Source organism: Lactuca serriola, chromosome 2 (assembly GCF_051521515.1).
Source record: "Lactuca serriola cultivar US96UC23 chromosome 2, Lser_US96UC23_V15, whole genome shotgun sequence".
Classification (NCBI taxonomy): domain Eukaryota; kingdom Viridiplantae; phylum Streptophyta; class Magnoliopsida; order Asterales; family Asteraceae; genus Lactuca; species Lactuca serriola.
The window spans coordinates 215,073,901-215,087,420 of NC_136409.1; the positions used below are offsets into that span (position 1 = coordinate 215,073,901).

At 31.0% G+C, this 13,520-nt stretch overlaps 1 protein-coding gene across 1 annotated transcript; it reads right to left on the reverse strand.

The window, feature by feature from the left end:
- Nucleotides 1–1,417: 1,417 nt before the first annotated feature.
- LOC145090049 (uncharacterized) lies at nucleotides 1,418–9,527 on the reverse strand. Its single transcript, XM_079028404.1, has 2 exons — nucleotides 8,969–9,527; nucleotides 1,418–1,617 (listed from the first exon to the last, which is right to left on the reverse strand). Exons 1-2 carry the CDS (start codon nucleotides 9,525–9,527, stop codon nucleotides 1,418–1,420), a joined length of 759 nt encoding a protein of 252 aa, XP_078884530.1.
- Between the last annotated feature and the right edge of the window lie 3,993 nt (nucleotides 9,528–13,520).

Sequence of the window (13,520 nt, forward strand, 5' to 3'; positions counted from 1 at the left end):
CACCAAAAATGATCAAAATAGCTCAATCTCTCTCACAACTCGCTCAAGCTCTCTAGGGTTTCTCTCTCAGGTCTGGTAGCCGTAAATGGAGGCCATAAATGCCTTTAAATAGGGCACAGACCCCGAGTATTAGGGTTTCACTCCACATCGCGGACTCGTCGAGTCCGCTCATTAATGTAGTCAGTAATCGCGGTCCTACTCGACGAGTCCACGACTCAACTCATCGAGTCCCTCTCTTTTACTCAAAAATAAATAATCAAACATTATAACAAATCCGAGTGTTACACATACCCATCCCCCCCCCCCCCCCCCGACGCTAAATCCTTGAAGGGTTCGGGTAGAAAATCCTTACCGGATACGGGGAACCCGATGAATACCCGTTTAGTAAAAAAAATAATTTTTTTTGTAAATCTAAAAAATGTATAAAAAAATACATAATAATAATAATCATGGTAACCAAAACAATTTAGAGTTCTTACTTCATTCTCATACACGAAATAGTAAAAAAGATAATGACAAACTGATACTAAACAACTAAAATAAAAACAAAATCCATAACAATCAAGTTTGTTTAAAGAAACCAAAATAAAAACAACAATTCTTCATAAGCTAAAAATCAAAATCCACAAAGCTTGGACCCGGTTCATCATCTTTTAAACTTCAAACTTTGCAATATGTTTTTCTTTACTTCAATGTGAATCTAACAATAAAAAAACAAATATAAGTCTTGTTACAAAATATTTTATGTTAAAAAAAGTAAAATATAAAAGGGTTAGAATATAGAAAACCATACCTAATTTCTCATCCCATAGTATTAATGCTTCTAATGTATCCGGATGAAGCCTATTACGATGAGGAGTGACATGTCTTCCACCGATACTAAAAGCTGATTCAGAAGCAACTGTAGACATAGGTATAACCAAAACATCTCCAACAACTCGTTGCAAAGTAGGATATTTAAGACCATTCGCCTTCCACCTTGCTAAAATATCAAAATCTATGGTCCTTGGAAAAATGCTCTCCTCTAAATAATAATGTGCAGCGACAACCATGTAACCTCTTTTTTGGTTAGAGTATATCCATATATCAGTTGTCATAACAATTATGCCTTGGTTAGAATTCAACATCTTTTTTAGTTTCAGTTTTTCACTCTAAAAATGTCCTTTATGTCACTCCTAATGGTAGTTCGTGAACATGTTTAAATAATGGGTTAACCGAGTTAACAAAACTTCTAAATCCAACATGTTGCACCATGTTCAGTGGATACTCATGAAGAATGATCAACTTTGCTAGTTCCTGACGGGAAACATTCTGATCAAATGTATGTGCAGCAAGTGATACATGCCCATCTTTTTTTTTCTTGGCGTGGATTCAAGATCGATTGTCATACTCCACTCAATTTTTTCTTACAGTAGTTTTATATCGCCTTATCAACACCATCAATCTTTTGCTTTTTAAAATGTCTCCAAACTCCAGAAGTTAATCTTATGTTTGTATTTTCAGCAGCCTCTGCATCTGTTGTTCCAGCCCCCTCACCATCTGTTGTTCCAGCCAACTGTCCATCTGTTGTTCCAACAGCCTCAACACTTAGTTGGGGGCTGTTTATCTTGAATGTCACTGCAAAAGGATAAATAAGACGCAATCAACATCAGAATAAACATGATTATTTTTTGAATCATATAAGTTTAAAGAAAGCTAAGTATCAGAACTCATAAACAAATACAAACTAAAGAGATGATGGAGTTTATATCAAATTTCAGATTATCTAAATAAAAGTACATATTTAAATGACAGTTGCATATGGATAGATTGTAGTTACAAGAAAAAAATTCAGATAGACAGATTGCACCATTGTCAAGTTCAATGTAAAAAAAGCCATATCATATTACAACCACAACAAAAAGTTGAGTGCAAGAAAATTCAGATGGACAGATTACAACCACAACAAATATAAGTCAAAAATTAAGATGGACAGATTACAACCACAACAAAAGTAACCATATCAGTTTAGTGTACATACATATCCAAAGCAAAAAAGATACCAAGTTCATAAAATAGATTAGCAATCAGTTACAAAAAAAGTTACATATCATTTCATGAAAAAGAAACCAAATTCATACATATCCAGTTAATGAAAATCTAGTAATCGTAGATGGACACATTGATGGAACCAAAATCACTGAATTAATTTAGTAATACAACTAAAATCGAGTAAAGGGTTAATCAATTCCAAAATAGAAAAAAAAATAGATGCAAGTGGGTAATCAAGTTTCTACAAAAGCATAATTTAATCAGGTTAATTTCTACAACCAAAATCACTCAATCGAGTGAGTAATAACCAAAATCGAGTGTAGGAAAATCGACCAAAGGATTAATTAGTTACAAATTAATATAATTTATTAAAATCGATTACCTATGCTTAGGATTTTTTGATGAAGCCAAAATTTCTTGTATGCTATTTTCCTTCAATTCCATGAGTTCAGAGTAGGTTGAAGCTTAAAGGTGAAGGATTGATGTCGTCCACTCATTGTGAAGATTGAACTATATAGCGAAGGATTAATGTCGTTGGGAAGGTTGAAGGTGAAAGATTCACTGAAGAAGAACGAAGGGACGGTTCCAAAAATAAGATGAAGTTTGAATATTGAAATGAAAAAGAATTAAATACGAATGAAGGGCTTAAGTGAAGAAGCATAATTTTCGTGTGTGGCTGCATCTTTTATAATGAGTTCTTAATTCTAGGAGAATCTGAGAAGAGACTAGAGAGAGAATGAGATCGGTGATTCAATGCTTAAAGAAACGAGGTGTGGAAATCTTGAATTCTTGAAGTGTCGTCTTGAACTTTTGATAATACTTGATACTCCGAATACGATTTCCCAATTCCCATAAACATTTATTATATATATATATATATATATATATATATATATATATATATATATATATATAATTGGGTTTTAAACGGGGCAGATAATGCCATACCCATCTCTGACCCGTCCCCACTTCGGCTATAAATATCTGCATCCGTCCCCGCTCCGTTACCCGTTAGGGTCGGATCCCCACGGGTAGCGGGTAATACCCCATCCGCTTACATCCCTAGTCGTGGGGACCAACTCGACTCAGTCCCGACTTAGTGAGTAAACCCAACCTATAAAAAAGATTCCAGTCCCCGTCACGTCGTGACCCAACCCTGAGTCATGTGGTGACCTAATCCGGACAAAATAGACGGGGTGGCCAATATCCTCACATTGTGATGGTCCTAAACCTCACGTCGTGAGATATGTACTGACGAGCATTAAGCTCTTAATCCATACAACCATAACTTGGGACTTTCCAGGGGGTCTTCCTTTACCTAAATGATGATAAAAATCGTGGCTTTTCAGTCAAGCATGACTCAAGCCCTTGCTAGACCAAAAGTGGGGAAAATGAGATCTAGACTCAACTTGGAGTCCCAAACTACACTAAAACTCAGATCCAAAGACTATGCTAAAGAGAATGAGTCAATGATCCATAAAGTTGCCAACTTTATGGACCCCATGCAAGTAAACCCACCCAACCATGCAAAAAGGAGCTTATAACTTAGATCTATAATATAATAGGTAGAAAGGTCCAAGCTTTAAGACTTACAATGGTCCAATAGCTCCAAGATATTGCAAGGTGGAAGCCAAAACACCAAGAGGTTACTCAACCAAGATCTTCTTCCACTTCAAGTAACCAAAAACCACTAAAGAATGCTTCAAGGATCTCAAAAATGCTTAAAAACTTGAAGAGGGTCAAGATTAGGGTTTTCCAGAGGCTTAGAGGGCGAGAGAGGCTGAGGATGGATAACCCTAGCCTCTAATTCACTTAAATACTCGGAAATTTGGGTTTTGGGTCATTAAGTCGCGCTCACGTCGAGAGACCTTATGCCTCACGTCGTGAATTTCCAGTAACGCAGGTCAACAGGTCAATGGTCAATCACGACGTGATCCCTAAGACCTCACGTTGTGAAGACCCTCATAATTCAAATAAAAGAATGAATTTAGTACCTTAGGGTTTCGAATGTTACACTTTGTAACAAATTATAATAATCCCCAAATAATATATTTGAATAAAAGGTATTTTGAATTTGACAATTTTGTATATGTTAGGTACTTACGTTAAAAACACTACAAAAGATGTGTTTGCTACAAAGTTTTTGAGAGATTTTAACTTATAAGAAAAAGATTAGGGAAAAAATTTCGTTCGACTGTAAAAATTTTAGCTTTTATTTTAGACAAACTATAAATTTTTAAGCTACTTCAACTAGCTTTTGGAAGCATTTGAAAGCTTTTAGCTTTTAGTTTTAATATAATATTAGATTTTAAAAGCTAACAATTATTTTTATGGAATATTTATACAAAATAAAAATTATGACTTCTAACTTTCAACTATTAACTAGTTTTATCAAACAATTTCATAGCCTTTAAGGGCATATTTGTGAATTATATAAAATGGTTTATTGCCATAAGCATACAAAAACTTATCATGGATTACTACCTTTCCTTACAAGTTAAAAATTTGAAAGAATCCAATTTATTTGATATTCTGATGTTTTTGTTAGGGGTGTCAAAAAGTCACGTAGGGTCACGTACCATTTGAGGGTATTTATTAAAAAAAATCGGGGCGGAGACAAGGTTAACCCTTTTTTTTTGGGGGGGGGGGGGGTAGTCCCGTCCCGAAACCCATGGGGACCCCGTTAATAAATTATATATATATATAATAAACAATAACATGATTTTGAGCTTCCAAAATTCAACAAAAAAACGTATTTTTAAGTTGTTAGTATAATGTTTTTAAGATATCATAACTTTTTTATTTTTAACATTTAAAATTCTGCTATAAATAATTATTTATTACCTAAAAAATAACTTCTTTTAGCAAAAAAAAAAAAAAAAAAAAAAGTCGAAAAGCAATTGGGGGTGGGCGCAGGGGTAATAAAGGGGATTTGGGGGTGGGGAAGGGGATAGGAAGGCTGAATATTTCGGGGACATGGCGAAAGATGGACTCTCCGTCCAGTTTGCTTCCATTGACATCCTTAGTTTTTGTAAACTTTATTTTTCCTTACCTGTTAGAATTTTGAAAGCATCCAATTTATTAGAAAATGGTTAATTGCCATAAGTCTAGAAAAGCTTATCATGGATTACTACTTTTCCTTACAAATTAAAATTTTAAAACGAATCCAATCATACATACTTATAAAGCTAGCATTTTTCTTGAATCTCATGCATTTGAAACCCCCATTCCTTTTTCCTTTCACCACATTCATTTGAAACTCCCATGACTTTTCAATTTCTTTATAATAATAATTATAATTTGGTAATTAGGTTAAATAAATATAAAATCTAAAGTGTATTCATATATAAACTAAATTTCAATATTAAAATAATATCTTTAATTCTACTTATAATATTATGTTTTTTTAATTTTTAACATATTATACTTAATTTATTAGTTTTAATATATTGTTGGATGTAAACCATTATCATTTTAAAGGTATAATTTTTGAAAAATTTGTATAAAATACTTACATTATTAATTAAAATATAACATTATAGGCTCAACTTAAATATAAATTTTATTTAACTTAAACAACCCAAAAATTATTTTATAAATAGTTAAAAGTGATAAATTGTAGTGTCTTTCTAATAATGATTGTAATTTGGTTAATAAGGTTAAATAAATATCAAACCTAAAGTGTAATCATAAATAGACTAAATTTCAATTTTAAAATAATATCATTACTTCTATTTATAAAGTTATTTCTTTAAATTTTAACATATTATACTTAATTTATTAGATTTAAAATGTTGTTACATGTAAACCATTATCAGTTTAAAGCTACAATTTTTGAACAGTTTGGACAAAATACTTAAATTGTTAATTTAAATATAAATTTCAATTCCACTAAAAAAACCAAATAATATTTTGTAAATAGTTAAAAGTGATAAATTATAGTGATAAATGCAAAAAACTAAATTGTAATATCAGTTTAACTAAAATATTTCCTAAATATATTTATATAATCGTTAAAAAATTTCAAATAAATAGCTTAAAATAACTTTTTATAACAATAGTTAAAAATAACTCTATATAAATGATTATATTGTTACCTTTAAAATCAAAAAAATAATGTTTGATGTTTTAAATCATTATAATGATAGAAATTAAAACATTAAGCATATATATATTTTAAAAAGTTAGTTAAAAATAACAACTATAAATAATATTAAACATATATAATATTTAATTTTATTGATGTGTAACTCGCGAGTAGAAGTCATTCAAACGATTGAGATTATGACGTTATAATATATTTATATATTATCATATAATTCAAAATAGTCAATATATTATATCAAATTAATATACGAATTATTATATCAAATTTAACAACATCGTTAGTGTTATATTTTAAAAAATATATATTTGTAAAGACTTCAACTATATAGGTGTTTCTGTGCATTACAATGTCAACTCAAATATAAATTTCAATTCCATTTAAAAAAACTAAAGAATATTTTGTAAATAGTTAAATGTGATAAATTGTAGTGATAAAAGCAAAAACTAAATTGTAATTTCAATTTAACTAAAATATTTCTTAAATATATTTTTGTAATCGTTAAACGTTTCCAAATAACTAGCTTAAAATAACTTACAATAATAATAGTTAAAAACAATTCTATATAAATGATTATATTGTTAGCTTTAAAATAAAAAACAATGTTTGATGTTTTAAATAATGATAATGATAGAAATTAAAACATTAAACAAATAAATTTTAAAAAATTAATTAACAATATAAACAACTATAAATAACATCAAATCACATATTATATTTAATTTTATTCATGTGTAACTCGCGGGTGGATGTCATTCAAACGATTGAGATTATGAAGTTATAATAAATGTATCTATTATCATACAATTCAAAATACTCAATATATTATATCAATATAGTATATAGAAATTATTATATCAAATTTAACAACAACGTTATTGTTATATATTCAAAAAATCATATATTTGTAAAGACTTCAACTATATAAGTGTTTCTGTGCAACGCGCGGGCATTCGCCTAGTTTATTTAATATTTTGATGTTTAATAATGGTATAGATTTAATTCTTTATTATTCTTTATCATTACTCTAAAATTGCTCGGTAAATAACTCCAAAAAAAAGTAGCATATCTATTGAATACTCACAAAATAATTTTCTTTTGGTTTGACCTGGTTTTAGGGCGGGAGTGCCCCGAAAAAAAATAGGATTTGAGTTTTAATTAAATTATATATTTAATAACTAAATATATATGAATTTATTCAAAGTTTTGGATAAAGTCTAGATAGTCCGATTGGCATAAGTGCATCCTCTATTTTGAATCAAGCGTGGGTGGTTCGATTCTTATGCACAACATTGTTTTAAATTCAAGTTATAGTTTTGGCCATTCTATATATTTCATAATCAATCCATTCTTCTAATATGTTTAACAAATAAGTTTTGAGATGTTACATAATTAACCTTTGAAATTTTTATAAAATTCCATATGTATTTAGTAACGACAATTCATGGTCTTAAGTTTGTTTTCCTTATATATTAAAAACTTGTATTTAGAATTTCATTTTTCTTATTAGCACATGGTCCTTAAAATCTCTAAACGCCCAGCTTTTGGTATAAGCTAGAAATTTGTGATATGCAACTCCTAATCACCTTCTTAAATTCTACCGTAGTAGGCTAGTAGCAATGAACTTCCGATGGCTACAAGGAAACCCAGTTTACAGGAAAATGTGTTGTCCAATGCATCTCTCTTTGGACCTATTACACTTTTAATTTGAAACCCAAAACACCCATGAAGACATATTAAAAACTGAAGCTTACCACAGATCCCTAAAAAACCCATGTAGAAAAGAATGGTTTTTAGTAAGTGACGAACATAACCACGAATGGAATAAATTTGATGGCTCACCTTACATTATTAAATTCCCACCATAAATAGACATATTCTCATCTTCTCTGTAATACCCATTAAGAACAACATATGTTACTTCATATTTTCTCTTTCTATTTTGGCGCAACTGAACTGATCAACGAAACTATAAATGGGGATAGATGATGACACATTCTGCAAGAACCTTCGGTAATAACATAGCTTATCCGGGTCTAGCTAGGGGTTATGGAGGACACTATAGGTGTAAATTAAAGGGTTTAATATATTAAAAAAAATTGAACTGCAAGCAGAAAATAAAAGGATATAACTAAAGCCAAGCTGGACGAGAGTAACGTTATTACAGAAAAGTGCATAAAAGCCAAAAAGCAAACCCAGCTAATACATAAATTACTGAAACAAGTTTTCTGGATATTTTTACTTGATCCAAAAAACGTATTTAGCATGATGAATTTTTTATACATCTATATTAATATACCGCTAGCTAGTAGTTCAACATTCATCAATATTGAATTTTAAACTTAGAATCTTTACTTATATATATATATATATATATATATATATATATATATATATATATATATATATATATATATATATATATATATATATATATATATATATATATATATAAAATCAGTCAAAGAGTCACAGAGCTTTATTTAAAGCAAAATATAATTGAAAGCATCCATGTTTCTTTCATATATCACAATTACCAAAAGATAGGGAAAGGGAAATAAATATGATGTAAACATGAGTGCTTCTTTAACTTGTTTGTAACTCAAAACATCAAATGGTTAACATGAGAAATAATTAATAGCAAAAGACTGAAAACCGTCAAACTTCTACGTACTTCACTAATTTATTTCTCAGGCAATTAGAAAACAGTCACTAATAGTGTAACCCTAGCTGCATTCTTAGATTGTTGGAAGATTCATATCACCATGCAAGCTAGTTAGCGAGCTAGCCTCAACTCTAGGTCCAACCCGTCCATGATGGTTGGTGTAACACCCGTCTTCTGTCTCTTGCAACAAGATCCAGTATTCGAACAAGAATCCAACTCAAACCCTATGACCAAATTTGTTTCAACATCACCATTGCCATGTGCTATAGCAAAATCTTCATCGTAAACATAACTCTTTGTGTCTGAATTGGTTTCAAAACTTTCTTCACCTAATGCTGGTATTGAAGAAGCCCTAGACGGTGAAAGAGCTAACGGAAACAAACCAGGATCTAAAGACTCTTTACAAAGATTTTGCTTATTATGGTTCTTTGGTGCCATTTTAGTTGTACAGATAGTAGCACTACTAGTAAGATTTACGGTGTGCTTGAGCTTGGCTCTTTCTTTCCTATGGACATTCATGTGACCACCTAGTGCTTGAGCTGACCTGAACTCTCGTTTACAAAAGCTGCAAGAATAAGACCTTGGAGGCCATACGAACCCCCCAAAAGGGCCTCGACCATCTTCTGCAAACGCTTGTTCTTCCCATGAATGGCTGGAAAATGGATTCATAAGGATATTGCTGTTGTTGCTCTTAACCAACATCAAGTATTGTGAGTATTGCTCCATATGTTGAAACTTCTTCAGAGAGAAAGAGACATATAGAGCATAGTACCGAAGAGCGATATATTCATATACTTATAGCTGGAGCCTGGAGGAGTGTGCGTGTGTGTGTGTGTGTGTGTGTGTGTGTGTGTGAGAGAGAGAGAGAGAGAGAGAGAGAGAGAGAGAGAGAGAGAGAGAGAGAGAGAGGATCGAATAGTGTTATATTTGTTAACATTGAATGCAAGAAACCTACAAGAGAATCTAAATGGAAGAGAATAAGGGTTTGATGAAAAGGCCATATATGCGTTGGTCTTTAGAGAGAGAGCGAGGTCTGTTTTGGCTGTTTCAATGGAGCGTACTTGAGTTTTTTTAGTCAAGGGTTGATAAACAGTCACTGTCCTCTAGCTAAAACATAAGCCCCTATCGTACATATGCATGTATGGACATCTCATGTAACTATTATATATTACAAGCTAATGCAAGACAATACTAAGTTTCATAGAGTATCCCAACGAACAACCCATAAATAATTAATATCCCTTTCAAATTATCAAAGAAACTGTACAAAAATATTTCGGTTCTTCTGCTGTGGGTCGCATTCAAAGGATTAAGCTTTTACAATATGAAGGTTTCTCGTCATGTACGTGTACTTTCAATCAATTTGATTTTATGGACCAAATATAAATGGTTATAACAGATTATAACAAATCATGCCTGGTCCAATACGTGATATAAAATTTGATCCTAAAAAGGTACGTATATTAATCGATACTTATAGTAAATTAAGGTTTGTGAATAACACCAAAAATAATATTTGTTCATTTTGTAAGCTTTCTATTTGTTTCTCTCAAAGGGTCAAGTTATAATTTAAATAATTAGTTTGGTTAATTAATTAGTGGAGAGGTTTATCTTGTTCTGTGTACGGGTTCGAATGGACTTCGAATCGTTTTATTCGTCCTTCAAGATCAAGTCCAAATTTATAGTCAAATCATGTATGTCTATTTTCATAAATAACTACTCTCGCTTTAACATAATAAAACATGATTAATCGTACGTGAAGGGTTTTTTTTTTTTTTTTTTTTTTTTTTTTTTTTTTTTTTAATATTGTACGTTATAAAAACATTTCAAATTTCAACTAGTTTTAAAATACAAAAAGGCACTGCACTTAATTGTGAAGTTATACAATATAGGGTAAGAAAGAGTACCGAATCAAAAGGAAATAAATAATCTAATAATTAAACTAAAACATAAAAAAAAAAGTTGGGTGGGGGAGGGGTTGTTTAAATTATTTAACTTGTTTAAACATTCAAGTTAAGCAAACAAAAACAAAGAATTAGTTTGCTTTTTAGTTTGTAAATCAGATAAATTTGAAGTACTTCCACTAGAATGGTTAATGAATTTTATGACTAGTTATCTTGATGAGAAATTCTAGTACCAATGATTAACGAATATTCAATATCAATGATCATGCAATTAGTGAACACAAAACCATTTAAATAAATTGAACTATGAACGATATGATCTTACGATTCGTATCAATGGTCATGACAATAAATCAAGCATAACATAGAAAACTATATATCAAAATTATATATCAAATTCTTTGATTTCTAATTGCAATGTTTAGACATAACTTTGCGACCAAAATTGTTGGTTTTTATCAAATATATACATTAATTTGTATCATTTTTATTTTCACTTTTTATACAATAATACAAAAAAGTTGATTTAGATTTGTTAATTATTTATAACAAAGTTATATATATATATTAAAAAAAAGTCACTTTCTAGTTTAAAAAATTCAGTTTATTTTAATAGCCTACAAATGTTAAAAAAAACAAACAGTCTTTTTTTTTCAGACTGCAGACGTTTGGTCCACTTTTTCTGTTGCAGAGGTCTACAGATGTGGTCTGCAGACTGCAGACGTTTTACCTTATAAAAAACAAACAACACCTTAATATATTTTCATACTCTTTTTTTATTTTTCACAACTTATTTTTTATTTATTTTCTTTTTAGTTTTTTCGTAAAAACATATGATTAAGTTCGAAAAGTTAACCTGAACCTTTATTGGTTAAATATATTAATCTATTGTACAATGATTACATAAATTTTAAGGGTACATTTCAGTAAACAATGCAAAACGTAATATATCCTTTAAGTAGCACAGGATTACGTTTTTGTCTCGTTATTTCACTGCAACTATAAAGCCACAAATATATTATTACATATTAACTAGACATAACATTTAAATTTACATCACATTATTCCACACAATACTAACAAACTTAGTTCTAACACTATAATATTAAAGCACGAAATTTAAATTTACTAGATTTTTTATTTAACACCATTTTTCAAGTCTCTATTTTCCCAAATTTTAATACCTTTCAATTTAGCATAATATATATATATATATATATATATATATATATATATATATATATATATATATATATTAAATCTGGCATGATTTTTTTTATCATTCTTCAGTCAACATATCCCACACTTAAATTATACAATGCCTTCATTGTGTGTCATAACAATTAAACATATAAAATAAAAGATGGAGAAAATGAACGAACTTGTCTTGGGTATGTAGTCTCGAGGTTGGACTGGCTGTCATGGGTTGCTCATTGATACCAAATTTGAATCTTTATGTTGGAATACTTTCGGAAACTGAACTACATTACTAAATAATAATAGACTCTTTGCAATAGAAATAGTCGGACAACTAATCTTCATAGCTCAAAAATAAAGTCGCATGGGGCATTACCACATCATTGCAAGTGAGACACCGCATCGTGGTCTCGGAGTAAAATATCGAGTAATCATGTAAAATCTTCTTCGCAACGCACAGTTGGAATTAGCACGTAGCGGTCTCGTGAAAATAAGATTTTAATGTAAAATACCGTCGAAACACACACATAGGATTGACATGTTGAAATCTTTAAATATCGGGAAAATAAGTTGTGATGTAATGGAGGGCCACATCGCGGGTTAGCTTGGCTCAGAGCCCGACTTCACGAATAGTGTAATTCTAAATCGCTAAAAATAATCGACCAATCAGAAAGTGATTAGACTCTCTACCAGTCTCTCGTATTAGTTTCATCCCCTAGTAAAATTGATAGTTATGTAGACTCTTTAGTTTTACTCCATGTCTAATGTGCACCCCACACTTATTTATGTGTCACACCTCTTGTTGTCTCTTTGTCCCTTTTTGTAATATCCGCAGATTCAGACTAGACATTTAAGATATAATAGATAATATTAGCTAAATAGATAGTAGTAATAATGGCTATCTCATGGATATAAGGCGCTGAAATCCGATTTCGTATGAAGAAATTATGCTTCTTCAAAGTTTCGAGATCAAACCGACACAGATGTGTGTGTCATGAATAGTGAATCGAAGATAAATTGCGTATTTGTAACACTCAGAATTCGGTGTGTAAGCTTATGGACCTTGGATTAAATTTATTATGCATGGGAGGCCATTCCGTACGCTGGGTGTACATGTGTGTACGCTTAGCGTACAAGGGTGATTTTGACATGGACCTTAACCACGTACGCTGGGCGTACTACAGTGCACGCGGGGCGTACGTGGCCAATGGCTAAAACCCTAATCTTCGAACTTGTTCCCTATTTAAACTCGTTTATGGCCTTTGGACCCTCACCTTTAGCAACCTCCTCACCCTTAAACATCCCTTGAAACCCTAAGTGGCCATTAGAAGTGATTTTGAGCTTGAAGTAACAAAATGAGCCATTTCTTTAGTGTTAGCAAGAAGAAGGAGTTGTGGTGCATGCCTTGGACATGGTTGAGCTTCTAGTTCCAGTTTCCATAGCATCTTAAGGAGCCTTTAGAGGTATAAAGTGCATGCCTTGCTTATCAATTGCTTAAATATTTTCTTAGTATTGTTTTGGTCATTTTGGTCCCATTTGTCGTTGATCTTGAAGAGTTATGACCATTTGAGATGTCAAAATTGTAGATCTGGAAGTTTAATGGACTCCTTAAGCTTAA